Source organism: Saimiri boliviensis, chromosome 3 (assembly GCF_048565385.1).
Source record: "Saimiri boliviensis isolate mSaiBol1 chromosome 3, mSaiBol1.pri, whole genome shotgun sequence".
NCBI lineage: Eukaryota > Metazoa > Chordata > Mammalia > Primates > Cebidae > Saimiri > Saimiri boliviensis.
Genome location: NC_133451.1, coordinates 135,156,816 through 135,176,354, shown reverse-complemented (window position 1 = coordinate 135,176,354; position 19,539 = coordinate 135,156,816). Strand labels below are relative to the sequence as shown.

The following is a 19,539-nucleotide window of genomic DNA, read 5'->3' as shown; positions in this document are numbered from 1 at the left end:
TTACACTCCCACCTATAGCATGCAAGATGGGTAATGTAATTGGAAATGCTCGTTCAAAATCATGGTTTAACTTTTTAATTTGGAAAATTAAAACAATTGTTCTTTTAACTGTGTTTTCTAATTATAGAAGGTGAAGTCTGACAAATCTTCACTAAAGGGGAATCAGGATCCCAGGGAAGGATTGATAAAACTTGTATTTACCAAAAGGAGGAATCAGCATTAGAAACTTTAGAACTTCTTTCTAAAATCTTCACAAGATTGTGGCTTTTGCTTTCGTTTTAAATAGCTGCACTGATTTGTTATCTCCAGAGTTATTTTCCCCAAGTTTCAATACCAGTACTGATATCCTACTAGTTGTGGAATAAAATCCATACTTGTATGAGCTTTCCCCACCACAAACCAGCTTTACTCCCCATTATTCAACAGTAGCACATTTTTCGACCAGAACACACTGCACGCTTTCTTTTTGTGTGGTTTCATCACTTTATGACTCAGAATATTCTTTTCCGTCTTCGTCCCCTTCACTTCTAAGTCATCTCCAATGCCACTTACTCTATGAAGTCTTCCACAATCCTTCCTGAGAAAAATGGTCTTATCCCTTATGTTCCCCCAGCATTTCACCTGCACCTCCATTACAGACTATCTATAAACCACCAAACTGAAAGTCTTCGAGGATAAACACATCTTACTTGTCTATTCCTGAACACTATCTAGTGCAGAACTTTGTAGAATATATACTCAAAAACTGTTTTTGGAATAAACATACATAAGACTTCAAATATTTTAATCTCAAATTATTAGTCACAGATATTAGTTTTTAAAGGATTTAAAAAAAAACTACTGCCCCCCCATGTCCTGCTATAATCAGTTTCATACAATTTTTTAAAAAAGGGGGTTTTCTAGTAAGACTGTCAAAATATTATATCTAGAATAGTTATGTTCAATAAACCTACATTTGCTTGATATCTGCATCTTCCTAGTATTACAAATTGTTTTAGAAATAAAAACACGGGGGTAGGGGACAGGGGACAGTTTATTGTAAAATATGAAGCAGCAATGATTGAAGCAAGTGAATTTCTGCTTTATACTCCCAGCCAGAGCACAAAATGACTGGATATCCTCATCAATGCCATGTTTAAAAAAAAAAAAAAAAGAAAAGAAAAAGAAAATTCCACATTCATTAAAATCTCTTTCTCTTGATAATTTCTGGTTTCCAGCTGACAGGATGAGTTTCTTCTGTCTAAAAATAGAAAAGTAAGTTAAAATAAAGTATTATTAGTTTGCTTCATGTCTAATAGGCTTCCTTTCTAACAAAAATAAGGTATCTAACGTCATTCATTGGCATTACACACTTAGCAGTTTTTTGACAATTTTAGGAAAAGTTGATAAACTTCTGCCATTATCCAAGTCTAATAACAGATGGATGGATTCCTTATGACTAGTTTGTAGCTTTTCATCTAAAATAACATTTCTATTTGGATATTCTAACAATGAAGTTTATGATTCTCAAATTAATTTGCATAGCAACCTATTTATTTGCTGTTATTCTTGATGCAACATTTCCCAGCAACTACAACAAAGAAAGCTGGGATAAAATTAAAGCCATCCATGGATTCACTGGCATCAGTGAAACAATATAGAAATCGATAAATAGACACTATGCAAGAAGACACATATCTTAAATAAAATTATTTTTCCTTCCGATAATTAAATGAGAATACACTGCCAAACTGGTACACCTGTTTTACTTAACGAACGTGAAACAGCGAACTTACGGCTGTGTCATCCTCTCTGTATACTTTAATGGTTTTATCAGCTTCAGCTGTTAGCAATCGACTTTCAGATTGATCAAAAGCACAAGCAAATATTCCTGATTCACTGTCCAAAGACCCAGGTTGCACAGCTGCATGAACTCTCTGAAAATTGTAGCCAGTTCTCCAGTCCCAAAGATGCATGGTGCCATTGTCAGCTTAAAGGGAAAAAAATCTAGTTACACCTGGTATCCCTTCAGCAGTACAGCTGGACAAACATTTATTAAGCAATATTAGCCCAAGCACCAAGGCAATACTACAGTTATAAAAATACATACGACACAGGCACTCAACCTTCTCTTAATATTAGTTTGTCTCCTTTCATTTGTACTGGGTTCAGAATTTATAGATCTTACAGATCTTAAAAAGCACCGCAAAGTCTGACATCCAATTCCAGAATACCAGACAAAAGTTTATGCAATTCCCAGTATAAATCCCTGAGATTCATTAGGTGGAAACTCAAAGAGAACTAAACTATGAAATATACTACGTGTATTATGAATATGCATGAACACACATAGTAACATGCAATTATACCCTAATCAGGCAAGTGCTGCTATAATACTTAAGTGTCATAGCTTAGAAGCATTACAAATTTTTATTCATCATTAAAAGAAAAAAATAAAGAGACCAAACACATTTATTATAAAAATCTTATTTTACCTCCAGATACAAGTACTCCATCAGAATTTACTGTCAACGTGTTAATAATAGCATTATGACCAGAAAGATTTTGAATGAAACTTCCATCAGGGAATTTCCACTGCTTTATGTTATCTGGAGAACCAGATGCAAATGTGTAACTGAAATAATATTAAAAAGAATTAATGACAAAGTAAACCAAGTTAAATAAAGTGGGGTAAAAGAACACAAGATACTACCTATGGCATACTCTATGATATGTAAAAAGCATGAGATAAACAGTGAAATGAAATTTCATTTGAATACATTTCAAATGTCCATGATTAAAATGACACAGAAACACTGTAATAAAGCTTATTATAGTTATATTTTGCATGTGCACTCAATTATTTATGCATTCAGCAAAATATTGTCATATCAAAATGTAAAAATATTAAGACATTCGTTCAAAGTTAAATCAGATTTTCAAATTTTTAACAGTATATTTTAAGTCCTAGATGAATGTTTTATTCTCCTTTCATTTCCTTAATGCTCTGCAGTAAGCTAGAACAACAAATGTGCAAATGCCCCATTTCACATGAAGGGCAATGCGAATGCAACTCTTACGGAGGGAGGGAGAGCAAGACAGGAAGAGAGAGAAAGGGAGAGAAGGAAAGAAACAGAGGGCAAGAGGAAGAGAGGGAGTGAGGAGAGGAGAAACGGGAGTGAGCAAGACAAGCAAAGGAAGGAAGAAGAGAGGAGAAAAGGGTATGGAGAGTGGAAAACAGAGAAGGAAGGGGAAGAGAGAAAGGATATGCATATAACCAGGAAAGTTGTCAGAGTGATCTGATACGACAAACAATAGTAGTGATATTATGTTCCACCTCCTGGGACACTCTGACTACACTGTTCAGATTTCTTATTTCTCTTTCTACATATATTAACTTCCTCCTTAAGAATTAAACTATTCAATGAATGTCTCAGCATCCAATATCATTTATGTCCAAAACATTAAGCCCAGTCACTAATATATTTTATTTTGACAAGCAGCATTTAATCATGATTTATTTACATTGTCTCATTTGACATTATTTACGTGTTATCAAAGTAGAAGGCTTTCCTCATGTTTTATAGGACATAAAGCAAAATAGTGCATAAGGAAAATAAAAGAAACACATGTTCCTATGTGGTACAGGCCTAGAAATGACGGCAGCTAAATGACTGCCAAAAAGTCATGCTGACACGAGCACTTCAGCATTATACTAAGAACTAAAGAAAAAAGAGAAGCTAATTAGGAAAATACACTTACTGTCTTGGATGTAAAACCACAGCCCTAACTGATTTTTTGTGATTTGTTAATGTCACTCTTGTTTTTCCAGCCACCAGATCCCATAATCGAATTGTAGTATCATGGCTTCCTGTAATGGAAATACATATATCCCTCAAAACATAGACCAGAAAAAGCAATGCAAAATTAAATAAAATACAAAGCATTCTTCAAAACACATATGTTCTAAATGAAAGTCTTATCACTTGGAAATTAGTTTGGTTAATTTCTTCATAGTTCCAAATGTTTAGGTTGATTTTAATTCTTTAAAAAATTACAACAATTGATTCACTGTCAACTGAAAAGCTAGAACAAATGCATATAACAAATAAAACAAATATATGATTTTATACCCTCGTGAAAGGGAAAAACTCCAATGACTTTTTAAGTTAATAAAACACATCAGGCACAGGAATTATTTTCTAGTATTAAATATACAACTTTATTTAGAGCAAAACAAGATTCAAATCAGTTCTAAAGGTTCTAAAGGTTACTAGTCCCAAGGTATTTTGTCTTCTAACCTCAATTTCCTAGAAAAATAATTTTGACACTGTAAAATAGGAAACTGCTCACAACACAGTATTCTAGTCAGACACTACAGGATACTACGTATGGCATACTCTATGATATGTGAAAAGCATGAGATAAAAACAGTGAAAAGAAATTTCATTTGAATACAGTTCAAATGTCCATGATTAAAATATGACATAGAAACATTGTAAACACAATACAAAGCACGAGTCATCGTGACTATTAAAAGTATACATATAATAACATGGATTCTGTTATGAATATGCTGTAAACTTGAAAAGTATCGACCATACCTGTAATAATTTGTGGTTCTGCAGCCTGACATCTCACTGTAGCAACTGCATTTGTATGTCCGGATAATGTGTGTACGCTGGCTTTAGTTCTCACATCCCAAATCTAGAAAAACACAATAATATAATGAAGACAATGCTTTAAATCAAAGATAATGATTTATAAACTGGATGAAGAATATAAATAGGAGACAGGTTGCAAGAATTTTTAAAAGCTGAAAGATCAGGGTACTGAAAGTCTAAGAATGGGTATGATGGGACTACTTCCGGACTACTGAATGAAAGAACTAATGGACAGTAGTTGTGGTTACAGAACGGAACATGAGAATGTCACATTTCAGGGGAAGGGCACTAACAACACTAACAACACTAACACGATGAGGCCACAGAAATGAAGACAAAGGTGGAAAAATCACACAAGTTAAAAAACTTAGGGACTAGGGTACTGATGACTCAAGATAGCTATCTTTAATTGTCTATCAATCAGTTGAAGGCTCTCAAACCAAATGTGCACATTATAAGATGCATATATTTACAGATATATACACAAATCTATCCTGTTTACCCGTGCAGTTGAATCTCGACTACAGGTTACCAACACATCGATTGTTGGGTGCAAATCCAAACCATACACTGCACTTAGATGTCCATGATAATGCCTTATAACCTAAAGACAAAGCAGGAAAGTTAAAACTTCTAGAATTAGAAAGATAAACAGTGGTTCACAACATTTTAAATCCTTAACTCCGAGCTTACCTTATTGTATTCAAGATCCCAGCATTTTACTTGTTTGTCTTCTCCACAAGAGAACAGGTACGGGCTTCTTGTGCTTACTATCACGCCCCTCACAGTACTAATATGCCCAGTCAATGACAGTTTTAATTTGCCACTAGCCAAGTCCCAGATCTGCAATCAAAGAATATTTATGTTTTTCTTTCACTGGTTATCACAAAGCAAATTTTTAGAATCCTGATATTAAAATTAAGCTTTCGAAGAAAAAAGGAAAAATAACAAATATGTAAAAATAAAAAATTTTGCAAAATGACTCCCCTCCAAATAAAAGCAAGAAAAAAAAACCGGCATGCTCAAACTGGAAAAATATTTGTAATTAGATGACAAAAGGTTAACATTCTTGCTATATAATGATATCTTTGATAATAGCAGTATGAAAAGTACGGTATTAAATTAACCGAGGATGGCAACAAACTAAAGAAACCCTAAAAGCAGCAAATACTTGATATGAAAAAAGTCAAACTCATTAGAAATTTTATACAAAGTTTTTAAAAAAGAATAAATATCCATTTTTGCTTACCGTATTAGATACATGTAAAGGAATGTACAACCAATGTGCTGAAAAGAATCCTCTCATATACTGCAAGTATCAATTCACCCATTTGCAAAGTAATTTGTACTTTGGGTATCAGCTTCAAAAATACTTGACCCATTTATTCCATTTATAGAACTCTACCATAACAAAATAATTTAAAATGCAGAAAAAGTCTTATATACAAAACTTAACAGCATTACTTATAATGGTGAAAATCAGACTAAAAACTCTAATGTCCAACAGTAGGAAAACAGATGATAGACTATCTAAATGATGTATTATGCAACTACTTTAAAAGATGGTAAATTTTTCACAGGAATATGCCTTTGATATGATGTTAAGTGAAAAAAGCAAGATATAAAATTACATACAAAGAATGATTTTTAAAAGAAACACACACAGGAAAAAAGCTTAGAATTAACGGCACTGTCACAGAAATAAATACTAAAATGAAACTTATCCAAATATCTAACAATGGTAGGATTATATACAGGTCTATGCATTTTCATAATCCTCTGTATTTTCCGCATTTTCTATGGATGAGCATGCTCTTGATTTTATAACCAGTTGGAGAGAAAATTTTAAGTATCAAGGAATTAGTGGTAGGTAGTCGGCAAGTAAATACCACTTTTCAAACAGATATTTACTTAGGACACTTACGGGTATACATGATAAATTGTACTCCTTATTCAGGTCTAAAACAACAGAGGAACTGCAATAGCAATTCCTGCCACAAGAAATAATAACTGATTAAACTTAAATGACAAACACAAAGTCATGTTTATTTTTTCTTCCTTCATTATTACCTTTATAGTTCTGTCAGCAGATCCAGTAACAAACCACTGATTTCCAGGTTCCACAGCAATACATCGAACCCAGCCAAGATGCCCACTGATAACCTGTATAAAGCAAAGTAGAATGGGCAGACTAACATAGAAGTTAAAATGTATTTAAGCTTAACTGCAGCCCGAGTTTGAACTGCCCTCCCATTTTCAAATTCTAAATTTAAAAGATAATTTCACTATTAGATTTTATAATAATATGAAATTATCTTCAGTGAGTGAATAGATACACAAATTGTGGTTCATCTACATAACGTATACTACTCAGTAATAAAAAGGAATACATTATTAATACTTGCAACAACTTTAATGACTCACAAAGGTATTAACCTGTGTGAAGGAAGCCAGTCTCAAAAAGTACATATTGTATGATTTCAATGGTCAAAAAGACATAGCTAAACCAAGTTAAGAGTCCATCAAGAGGTGACTGGATAAAGAAAATGTGGTACATACACAAAATGGAATACTATTCGGCCATAAAAAAGAATGAAATTCTGTCATTTGCAACAACATGGATGGAACTGGAGGACATTACGTTAAGTGAAATAAGCCAGGCACAGAAAAACAAATATTGCATGGTCTCCCCCATACATGGGAGCTGAAAAATAAATGATCTTGAGTGTCAAATGATGGCTACCAGAGGTTGGGAAGAACAGTGAATGGGGAGGCAGAGGATAAAGAGGGGGTGGTCAATGGGTACAAAAATACAGTTAGATAAAGGGAGTAAGATTTAGTGTTTGGAGCACTAGTGTGGTTAGTTAGCTTGGTAGCACAATACGGCGATTATAGTTAAGAATAATTTATTGTGTACTTCAAAATAACTAGAAGAGTAAAATTGGAATGTTCCTAATACAAAGAAATAATATCCCAATTACGTGGAGAGAAGTATCCCAATTACAGTGATTTGAGCATTACACATTGTATGCTTTTTTTCTTTTTTGTTTTGAGATAAGGTGTTGCCCAGGCTGGAGTGCAGTGGCATGATCTTGGCTTACTGAGAACTCCGCCTCCTGAGCTCAAGTGATCCTCCCACTTCAGCCTCCAGAGGAGCTGGTACTACAGGTGTGCACCACCACACATAGCCAATTTTCGTATTATTTGTAGAGACGGGGTTTTGCTGTGTTGCCCAGGCTGGTATCGACATCCTGGGCTCAAGAGACCCACTCACCTAGGGCTCCCAAAGTGCTGGGATTACAGGCATGAGCCACCATGCCCAGCCTACACACTGTATGCTTGTATCAAAATTTGCTATGTAGCCCATAAATATGTACATCTATTAGCCATAAAAATTAAAAATAAATTAGTACTGAAATTATTGGAAAAAAAATAAGACAACCACAGTGACAGAAAACAGATCACTGATTGTCAGAGGTGAAGGAAGGCATAACCACAAAAGAAAAGCAGAGAGATGTTTTTTGAGGTGATACAACATCTATATCCTAACTGTGGTAGTGGTTACCCAAACCAATACATCTATTACCATTCATTAGATCTGTATGTCAAACAAAAAGGTTCTTACTGTACAATCATTTGAAAAACAAAAATTTAAAATATATATTCTGTGTAGCTGTACATTTCCTATGTACATTTTCTTTTTAAATTTTCTGTTTTTAATTTTTGTGGATCCATAGAAATATGGGGTACATGAGATATTTTGATACAGGCAAGCAATGCAAAATAATCACAGTATGGAACACTTCACAAATTTGTGTTATCCCTGTGCAAGGGCCATGCTCATCTTCTGTGCACCATTCCAATTTTAGTATGTGTTGCTGAAGTGGGCATGCGTGCCCATTTTCTTTTAAATGATATACTCTGAATCACTGTAATTTATTGTAATTGCAAGAATAACTGGTAGGCCCGGTGAAATTTCTTTATATGGTATTTCCCCATTCACCTTCAAACTAAATACTTTGAACAATTTTTCTAAATTTATTTAGGCTGCCATCCATATATAGTAGCTTTATCTTGACATTTTGTACTGTATTTTATATAAAATACAAGTGCAACTTTTACTTAGTGAAGTGTCCTTCCCAAGAGCTCTTTTAAGATACTGCCTAAGACTCTTCTCAGTTCACCTCAGATTATTCTACCAGCTTGTCATATTCACTTTTTCCTCCTTATTCTGTTCTTCAGTGTTTGTTTACTAGAAAGCAATCATGGTTCAAATAATAATATAAATGCAGAGTCACTCACCCTGTAGAGTTTCCATGGTGGATGCCACTGGGGTTTTGGCATTGTAGGAGCTTTTTTAGCTATCAGTGCAGAATTCTTGGTATTGCCAGTCTCCATGACAATCTAGACATAAAAGAGACTACATTATTATTATTAAAGACATCATACCTAAGGTTTCATGATATCAATTCAGAAATGGAAACTGAAAGAGAAAACTTACAAAAGTTTTTTCCATAAATGAAGAAATAAAATTTTCTGCATGCTAATTTAAAAAAGCAATTATAAAACCAGAGAGGCAGAACATTAGACTTAAGAGCACACATCACTGTATGGGTTCAAAACCCAGCTCCGCCCATTACTAGCTGATTGACACTGGGTAGTAATTATGTAACCTCTATGTGTCTCACTTGTAAAACAGGAATAGTGCCTATTTCATAGGGTTACTACAAAGAGTACTAAATGCTCCATGTAAGCTCCTATTATTAAAGTTATTTTAAGTGTATTAATGCCACTACCTTTCACTGTCATATTTTAATATTATTAATATTTATCTTCTAATACTTAAATAATATTTTAAAAGGTATGCTACCTGATACACCTTCTACTGTTAGCAGCCATCTAGTCACCTAAAAAATATTTAAGCCCATAAAGTTCCTGCCCTTGAGAAGCTTAAATTATAGCCTCATAATTTAAGGGCAGAGAGCCTGGACAGAAAATGTGTTCTGAAAGAAGATAAAGGAAAAAATGAGATGTGGATGCTACACATTCACTCCTTTCATAAGGTCAAAGCAATTGCATAATGAGCTGAGCAGTAAAGCCAGCACTTACTTCAAGTGGCAGCATAATAAAATATACTGCAGATAAATAAACCAGTAAAATAACTGTAGAAAATCATTGTTACTACTTCTGCCATATTGAGCAGTTGCTACTACTTACAAACCAATTTATTTCTAAATGCTCATTTATAAGACCAGTTGTATAACCCATGAATAGCACAACACTAACAGCACTGTACAACTGTACAGTTCTACAATGTATAACTGTATAGCCAACTCAGTTTTAACAAAAACTAAAACTTCCTATCTAATACATACTAACACAAGTTTCAAAAAACACTCCTTGCATTTTTAATAGCGCGCAATAAATACCAACATCATATTATCTTGATCAAAATATATATATTATGCACAATGTAACAGAATTAAATTCTAAAAAATACATTAATTTACTACCAACTTGAGTTTTAGGGCTATGAAATACGAATGACTAGCTCATGCTGCTATTTATCTTAATAATTCCAAAGAAGTGTTCATTTCTTTAGTATTTAAGACTTTTGATTAAAGGGAAATAAGGCAACATGTTCTGAAAGTTAGAAACTTGCTATTTGAGGCAGAAAAACTTACTGAATTCATCGTTGTAGGCTGTGGACGGTCAGCAGCCCCAGGATGTCGGTATTCACTTCCACTAGGTGCAGTACGATTTGCATCAGCCCTGAGGCAAAAGAAATTATATAAAGTATTTAATGCCTCCAGTCACGTATTCTGCAAAACCAACCCTTTATTTTAAACTTTTCTTAGTCCTGATAAAGGAAAATGTCACATAATAGTCATAAACAAATTTAAAAAAAAACAACAAAAAACCATGAACAGTGAAATATGCTTTTACGATCTTTGTAATTATAGTATTTCATACTTGGCCTGAGAAGGTAATGCCACCGCTAAGGACTGTGCAGCTGATTCACTTGGCATTCTCTGGATCTTAGTGTCCGCTGTCAAAGCCACCCCTATTAAAATGAAAAATCAATTTCTTTCAGTAGCTTTGTTTTCAGGTACATACATTTAAAATAAAATAATGAAGGAAAACATACACCAAATGTTCATCTGCAGGCAGTGATATAAAAATTTTGATTAAATTTTGCTCATCTTTGTTTTTAATTTCTACAATAAATACTGCCTAATAACACATAACTCAAACTTGATTTCATCACAACCAACCTGGTATTAAAGCAGCCCAGAATAGTAAAGTTAATTTCCATTATATTCAGGTATTGATTTCAAAAGTCAATATTAAGCAGTTCCTCAAATACTAACATAATGTTTCCAAGGTGGCTGTAACTTACTACACCGAATTTTCCTGTACTTTCTGTATATACTAAGCCTTTTGTCCTCTACCCTGTTACACTAGCCCCTCCAGTTGAGAGCCAATGCCTTAATACAGACATAGGACATGTTTCTAACATACTGCTTCTAACAACATTTCCATCATTTTTATAAGCTTAGTGATATTTACATGTCTGCCTAAACACCAGATAATAAATTTGTCTAGGCCTGCAAGAGTTTTACTGTCTTTGAATTCCTAGCACAGTGCCTGAAAAATTACATACTTAAGAATCTTTGCTGATGAAGGCTCATGAGTATTTATTATCACCTGCAAAGCTATGCATGGATGCTTGGCTGTTGAGCTTATCTTGCATTTTATAGGCAATGAGAATCTCATTATTGGCTCATTAGTGAAAATATGTGTGACATTTTAAAGACATTTTCAAGATACAACAGCTCACTAACCAGGTCCTGGTGGGTATGGATGTGTACCTGCCACAAAGTATTCAACTTCTTGTCCTAGAAAAAAGAAAAAAAAAAAAATCAACAGTACTGAATTTATCTTATATAAAAGTTAACATCTCTTTAAATGTATCAAATAATATTACATTATCAATCAGATCTATCAAATTTTCTCAACTAAAGTCAAGCCTCAGAAATAAGGGAAGTTGATCACTTTTGCTCTGATGTCTGTAAACTATGTCCTTGCCCATTTGCTGTACAGCTATGGTGTACAAAGAAGCCCTCCTATCAAATGACAATCCATTCTGGTATTTCTTCCAAGCGAATGGTTTCCTGTGGAATCTTGAATTCTCTTTTTTATAATTTTAGTATTTAATTTCATCTTTCTGAATTACAGACAAGATACATGGCATCCTCACAGGTTAAGAATATTCTCCAAATTTTTCCCTTAGTCTCCCCTGTGACTTTCTCCTCATTCTAAGAATCTCTGCCATCATTATTCTGCTATAAGAAAAAAGTCATCAACCAATGTCTCAGTATTCCCATGAGGATCAAAACTTCCATTATAATACCGGTACAGCCATTAAATGCTGTATGATCACAATAAGTCCTGCCAGGAGGGGCATAAATAACCCATTTTATTTTTCTATTTTTAAAATTCACATATAAGTCCTGACATTTCTGATAATACAATACTCACCTTGATTGGCAGGGTACTGTTTATGACCATAGGAATCTGTTGCATTCTGAGGACCCTTCTCTTTAAGATTTTCTTTTGAAGTAGGCATATGCAGCACAGGACCATACTCATTACGAAGCTTGATTGCCATTTTTCGTTTGTGACTATTTAGAAATTATAAACATAAGAACATAGCCATAAATACTTTAAAACAAATACTCGGATAGCTTAAGTTTGCCAAATCATGTAGAAAAAGTTTCTAGTAAGATTTTAAGTAGTATTTAAAAGATTCAAAAATTTCCAAGTTCATTTTCCCAACATTATCTGTTTTCTTTTGCTCACATTCCACCACACAGCATTAATTAAACCTAATATTTTAGTTTGTTACCAAATAAATACAAAACCTTTTATGATAAATTATCAAGGGTCTGATTGAAAGATATATAGAAACTTCCTTTAAGAAACCTCAAAATCAATATACTTTTCTTCAATATATAAATATAGTAAAAATTTTGTAGCAACCTTTATATGTATCTAAACAGGTTAGTCAAAACTAATCAAAGTCCTTAATTGGTTCAGTATTTTAGAAAGAAATGCACTTATATTACTTTTAAAAACAGTCTACTTTATAAATTAAACATAAACGCTTGTTTGAGGAATTCACTAGATTTTAAAAGGGTAAAGGACAAAGAAGGAACACTGCACATAATGCAATCCCAGACTAGAGCTGCATATGTAGAACCAAAAATATGCCACCACTCAAAAATCTTTATAATACTAACGAGAAAAGATGGGAGTAGAGGTACTGGCCAGGTACAATTTCAGCTCAGCAAGGCTCTGAGAGCAGCAGGAAGCTGAAAGCACAAAGTGATTTATTATAAAATAAAATACCTAAAAGGGGCTCGCTTAATTACTGGGTATTTGTAAAATGCAATTAATTAATGGAACTTTTACTGTAAAAGGCCAAAAAAAAAGTTAAATCAGCTTAAATTATGCCAAAATATTACTCATGATTGAATAATTAGGCCATGAGTATTACTAACTTATCTTTAAAGGTCTCCCTCTCCCTGTTCTCTTCCCCCAATATTAAAATGTTAAATATTTCAGCAACTGAAAAAAAACACTATACCTACCTCTCTTCATCTAAAGGCACAGGTTTTCCGTTATCAGCTACAAACATGTCATGGGTCCTCTTCAATGACCTGAACACAAGTGTGTGTACAGAATGTTTCTGTACCTCCTAAAAAGAAAGAATGTAATTACACGCCTACCTACAAATTAAACAAATCATAATATAACGTCGGATTGGTTATACACTTTACATGTTTAAATATGTAAAAAGCTTTATACACTCATCATAGCTCCTAGTTGCAAGCTACAAGAGTCAAGTTCAGAAAAGAGGAAGCTCCTCTTTGGCTAGAACCTCAGGTATAGCAACTGAGTGATGCCTGAGTTTAGTCATTTATTCAACAAATATTTATTGAGCTCGTAGTGTGTCTGGCACGTATTGTGATAGAATCTCACAACAGAATGATAAAAAGGTGGTCATGGTCCCTGTGTTCAAGAAGAAACAGTAAAAAGTAAAATAATGCCACATTTTGATAAGCGCCAGGAAGGCAACAAGCAAGACGCTGAGTCAGAGTACGAAGGACTCAGTATAATTGTAAAATATTTCACTAAGATATTTAAGCCGAAAGGGAGTTAGCTTTGCACAAAATAGAGGTAAAAACGAACCAGGCTGGCAGAAATGATATGTAAAAAGGTGTTCAGTTAACTGAAATAAAACAGGGAGCCCAGTACAGCTGTATATGGTGGGTGAGAAGGTGCTTTGTGGTTGCAAGGGCAAACACGGTCCAGATTAGGTAAAGTCTTTTAGACCATTACAACAGCCTAATATTTTGCGTTCCAGCAACATAGGGTCAGTAAAGGGTTTTAAGCAAAAAAGGTATAAACAACTTACGTTTTAAACAAAACTTACAGAACAAAATGGAAACAAGGAAACCTGTCCAGGTGAAAGATGCGGTTGGTCTGAATTAAGGTGGACTGCAGTGGTTACAGAGAAGAGTTGATGGAATCAATAAATATGTGGGGTAAGATGGACAAGACCAGCTAACAGAGTGGCTGTTCAAGGCAGGAAAAGATGTAAAGAATGGCAAGATTTTCTGGGGGTAGAGAGGAAATAAGAGACGAACCTGAACGCAAGATAGAGAAGGCTGCCAGTCTTTCAGGGCACAGAATCACTGACACTGCCCCGAGAGCGGCGAGTACCAGTGGTCGGACACCAACAGAGGCCCCGCCTCCAAGAACAGTGTCCAGCTCCCAAGAGTCAAACGGGGACTGAACGAATTATCTCAGGCTTCGCGCCCGGACTGAACTTCTGACTCGGGTTCTCATCCGGTTTCTCCCCCTTCCCCGAAAACCTGAAGAAGAGACCACCCGGCCTTGGCCAAACAGCTCCCCTCGTAGCCTCCTTTCTCTCCGGACTCCAAGCACTCTCAATCCCCCACGCCCACTGCCAAAGAAAAACAGTCCAGAGGCAAACGACTCTTGAGAGCACCAGTGTCACTTTACCTCGACCATGATGCTGCCGTGTATCCCACCTCCGGCAGCGACGAAACCCTAATCACTAACGCAGTACCCGCCGCCACAACTGTGCAGCACCTTCCGGAATTGGGCACCCAGGCGGCGGATATGACGCAAGTCTGCGCAAGCGCGCTTGTTTCCCCCGGCCATCTGGGATCGGGAGGCGGATCTTCCTCCTCGGGACCGCCTCTAGGGCGGAGTCTCGAAGGTGAGGAGCGGAGACTCCTGGAAGCGACTGGCTGGAGGGTTTCACTTGCCCCTCTGCGGAAATCTTAACAATTTGTTTTCTGCCTTATCCTCAGCCTTAAATCTTTTGATTGGGGTCCTGGTTGTTTGTGCTGTATTACCCGGAAGCTGAATGCTTTTTATTCAGTGAACCTCAGCGTCTGAAGAGCAAACTCCCGTGGGCTCTAAGTCACTTCCACTGCCTTGATCTCTTTGGAGGTCGCCGGCGTGGTTTGTCTCCTGTTTCCAGTCCTGGCGAGAAGCACTTGAACACTGTTGTAGGCTTAACGCCTGAAAACAATTTCGCTTAAACAGTCCAGTAAACACTTGTTGACCGAATGTTGCGGAATAGTTGTTTTAATTTGGAAATGTTCCATATGTAGATGTGCAAAATAATTTTAACAGCTTAAAACCCCACATTTATTTTCTGCTAATAGGATTTTTTTTTTTTTTAATTTCTCAAAACTGTGTAGCTCTTGGCCAGTTCCTAGTTGTCTGCTGATTATTGGGCTTCAGCAATGCCAGGATACAGCGTTTCAAAGCTGGTTGAAGAAAGGCGCAATTGGAGACTTTGGCCGTTTTTATTTTTACATATCCTGTGCCAAGTATTGATATTTTTGCTTTTATACCCTGGTAAAATCTGCGGTTTGTGATCAATCCTACCCAATTATTTTTCTATGTAAAACGAAAAATTGATGGACTTGGGCATTTGCAAGCTTAAATAGACAAACATCTTACTGGCCCTGTTTCAGTTTCACTGACCCTGTCCCCATAGCATACTACATACACTTTGAGAGGGTTAAAAAAACAACAACAACAACAATAAAAACCTAGCAAAAGAATAGCAATGTAAATCAACAACATCACTTGGAAATTCATTAAAAACATTAAGGTCGTGGTGTTTGTTTGTTTTTTTTTCTTTTTTTTAGATGGAGTTTTGCTCTTTTTTTTTTCAGGCTGGAGTGCAATGGCGCAATCTTGGCTCACTGCAGCCTCCGCCTTGCAGGTTCAAGGGATTCTCCTGCCTCAGCCTCCCGAATAGCTGGGATTACATGTATGCAAAACTACACCTGGCTAATTTTTGTATTTTTAGTAGAGGCGAGGTTTCGCCATGTTGGCCAGGCTGATCTTGACCTCCTGACCTCAGGTGATCTGCCCACCTGGGTCTCCCAAAGTGCTGAGATTACAGGCATGAGCCACCACACCTGGCCCTAATGTCATGTTTTTACTTGAAGACGCAACATCTCTGAATTTGACTGTGAGTTTGGCTTAAGAATTGAGTTTCTGTAAAAGTGGCCAGTGATGGTATTTTCTTGCAAGAAAATACCATGATTAAAATATATACTTGAGGAACTAAATAATATACTCACCTATGAATAATAATAACTATAGAAAATAACATGATTTGAAATGACAAACCATAGAAACCTAAGCAAGACTAGTATCTATGGCAATATATTAATTATCTAGTTGGACCTATTAACTTTTTACATATTTAATCCTCCTGGAGACGTTAATTTATAGGCCCAGACTCATAACAACATGGTAATGATTGAGGTAGATTGCGTCGAATTTGCTCCTTTTAAAACACTGTCTTGAATTTATAGAATTATGTCATCCACTTGAAAGTTTACAATATTTTAGATAAATATAGAGCTCAAGTGACCCTATTGTTTAGTTCAGGGATTCATGAATTATATGTTTTATAGGAAAATGTTGTATTTGTATGGGAACATGTTTTATTTTCTGGAGAAAGGATTGTAAGTTTCACCGGCTTCCTGAAGGTCTCCAGGATACACACATCCCCTGGTTGACACCCCCAGCTGCCTTATTTGAACAGCAGGTGTCACTACTGTGCTTCATAAGGGCCCTCAGGGCTCTCCTTAAAGCAAACACTGCAAGTAATTTATTAATATAAATGTTAGTATTATGTCTGTGTAAAACTGAGAATACAAGTTTTAAGGAAAGTGTTTCTTATTTAGTCAAGATTTTTTAAACTCACCCATACAGAAAGTCTTTTTATTCTCCTTCAAATATTGTCCTTTGCTCTCGAGCAGTGATAAGCCATTATGAGTGTAAATCTGAGTGCTAATTTCAACAGCTGTTTATGATATTTTCATAGGAAGTGTTTTATGATTCTTATAATCATAAAATAATGAATATTATTATTTATTTTTCCTGTTTTCCTCAATTCAGAGTGTTAAATATACAAGCTTTCAAAAACACTATATGCAATGTTCTTTAGAGTTGTGTGGCTCAGCATGCCCATCCTTAAATTTCATATTTGAAGTTGTTCATTAATTCAAAAAAAAAGTAATGGTGGGAGTTAGCATTGTTTATTTGAAGTTGGGTGGTCAAAACCTGTGAAAAATGATACTGGAACATTTCTTCCAAAAGTTTGATATTTAATTGTTTAGCACAATGCTATGAATTTGCCTAAATACTAGGGTAGTGTTAACAGATACTTTCTCATAGCATAGTTGAAACAGAAGCTTCTGGACTACCAGAAACAGCAAAGGAGCTATACTTCCTGATAATTCCTGGAAAGACTTTGGGAATAATAAAATCGTACTATCAGTTAAAACTGTCAGTTATAAATATCTTAACAAGGTTTGTGTATGTGCATATGAGAGAGAGAGAGAGTTTTGCTTATCATAATTTCACCATTGTCTACTACATGAAGTTCCATCTCAAGTGTATTAGTTTGCTAGGGCTGCTATAACAAAGTATCACAAACTAGATGGCTTAGACAACAAAGCTTTATTGTCTCACAGTTCTGGAGGCAAGAAGTTTGAAATAATGCTGTTGGCAAGGTTGGTTCCTCCTGAGGGCTGTGAGACAGATGTGTTCTATGCCTCTCCCCTAACTTCTGGTAGTTCTCTGGCAGTCTTTGCCACTTCTTGGCTTCTGCTGCATCACTCTCATGTCTGCCTTCATCTTCACATTTCATTCTCACTGTGCATATGCCTATGCTGAATTTCCCCTTCTTAAAGAACATCAGTCATATGGAATTAAAGGCCCACCCTACTCCAGTATGGCCTTATCTTAACTAATTCCATCTGAAAAGACCTTATTTCCAAATAAGGTCACATTCTTTAAGTACTGGAGGTTAGGAATTCAAAATGTGAATTTGGAGGACACAATTCAACCCACAACATCGTGCCACGAAACAAGTGACAATATTGAACATAATCATGACTTTTGTTGTTTAACTTTACAAACAAGAATTTGTACTTACAAACATTTACAAATGTTTTTATTTTACAGAAATATTTTTGGTGTTTATACTGCCACAGGAGAAATAGCAATGTCATGGTTCCAGCTTTCTTAGCTGAATGTTTGGTTGTAATACTTGGTCAATTATCTATATTTCCTGGTAGACTTATGGGTGAATATGGCATGATGTACAGAAGTGTTAATTTTTCTAAGGTAGGAAATCAATATAAGAGAACAAATATCTTTGTGCATAACAGGAAGAAACTATCCATCACAGTAGATAAGGGAATAGAGTCAGAATGCCGTGATTCCACTCCTCTGAAAGTTATTGGCAGTATCACATTGGGCAACTTTCTTCTTTTTGTGCTTCAATTCTTCCATTCGTAAAATGGGAATAATAGTACTACTCTACCTCATAGAGTTATTGTAAGAATTAAGTGTAATGTACAAGTAACAGTGACTGGCACAGAATTACTTGATCCATAAGTGTTAGTTATGTGACAACAATTATCTCATTGTTATAAAAGGGGAGAAAGTTGCATAAATGTAACCTAGAAGTCAGAGGTCAACTCTCCTACACAGGGAACTTCTATTTTCATCCTAATCTAAACCTAAAGTGGGTCTCAATTCTCCCCACAAAGAAGCCCAGCACACAGAATATTAGTTAGCAATTATATTAGTGTGTTCTCACACTGCTAATAAATACGCACCTGAGACTGGGTAATTTATAAAGGGAAGAAATTTAATTGACTTCCACAGACCTGAGAAGGACTCAAGAAACTTACCATCATGGCAAAAGGAGAAGCAAATACGTCCTTCTTAACATGGTGGCAGGAAGAAGTGCAGAACGAAACAGCAAAATCCCCTTATAAAACCATTCAGTCTCATGAGAACTCACTATCACAAGAAGAGCATGAAGGTAACTGCACCCATGGTTCAATTACCTCCCACCAGGTCCCTCCTACGGCACATGAGAATTGTGGGAACTAGAATTCAAGGTGAGATTTGGTTGGGGACACAGCAAACTGTGTCAGCAAAGTAGATTGAAATATTGAGCAAATTACAAAGGATTGAAGGGAAATCCTGGACAGAATAGCATAGCTTGTCCATCCTCCTTCAACCTGCCTCTTTTGCTTAGTTTGTCCTTAACTCTTTATTATGTGAAGAGGATGGAGATTTCTCTGTCCAGGTCTCCCTCTTCTCTAACATTGTACCCAGTCTTCTAGAAGCCAGCCTTTCTGGCTTTCTTTGATTTATCTCTAGGTTCAATATTTTTTTTCAAATACATGTTTGTGCTGCCTTTTTAAATATATACACATATACATATATTTTCCCCGTTTTTATCTATAGC

At 35.5% G+C, this 19,539-nt stretch overlaps 1 protein-coding gene and 1 non-coding gene across 3 annotated transcripts; both read right to left on the bottom strand.

The window, feature by feature from the left end:
- Positions 1 to 1,015: 1,015 nt before the first annotated feature.
- Positions 1,016 to 14,847, bottom strand: PLRG1 (pleiotropic regulator 1). Of its 2 annotated transcripts, none has more exons than XM_003927959.4 (15): positions 14,736 to 14,847; positions 13,298 to 13,404; positions 12,186 to 12,328; positions 11,489 to 11,542; positions 10,617 to 10,707; positions 10,328 to 10,415; positions 8,946 to 9,047; positions 6,714 to 6,806; positions 5,337 to 5,486; positions 5,146 to 5,247; positions 4,584 to 4,686; positions 3,742 to 3,850; positions 2,475 to 2,614; positions 1,776 to 1,969; positions 1,016 to 1,240 (listed from the first exon to the last, which is right to left on the bottom strand). In XM_003927959.4, exons 1-15 carry the CDS (start codon positions 14,742 to 14,744, stop codon positions 1,181 to 1,183), a joined length of 1,545 nt encoding a protein of 514 aa, XP_003928008.1. In that variant the 5' UTR covers positions 14,745 to 14,847; the 3' UTR covers positions 1,016 to 1,180. The 2 variants fall into 2 exon arrangements, with proteins under 2 accessions (XP_003928008.1, XP_074252904.1); XM_074396803.1 differs by having other exon boundaries at positions 11,516 to 11,542.
- On the bottom strand, positions 8,432 to 8,535 carry LOC120367781 (U6 spliceosomal RNA). Its single transcript, XR_005582068.1, has one exon. It is a non-coding gene; the product is annotated as a U6 spliceosomal RNA (small nuclear RNA).
- Positions 14,848 to 19,539: the final 4,692 nt, after the last annotated feature.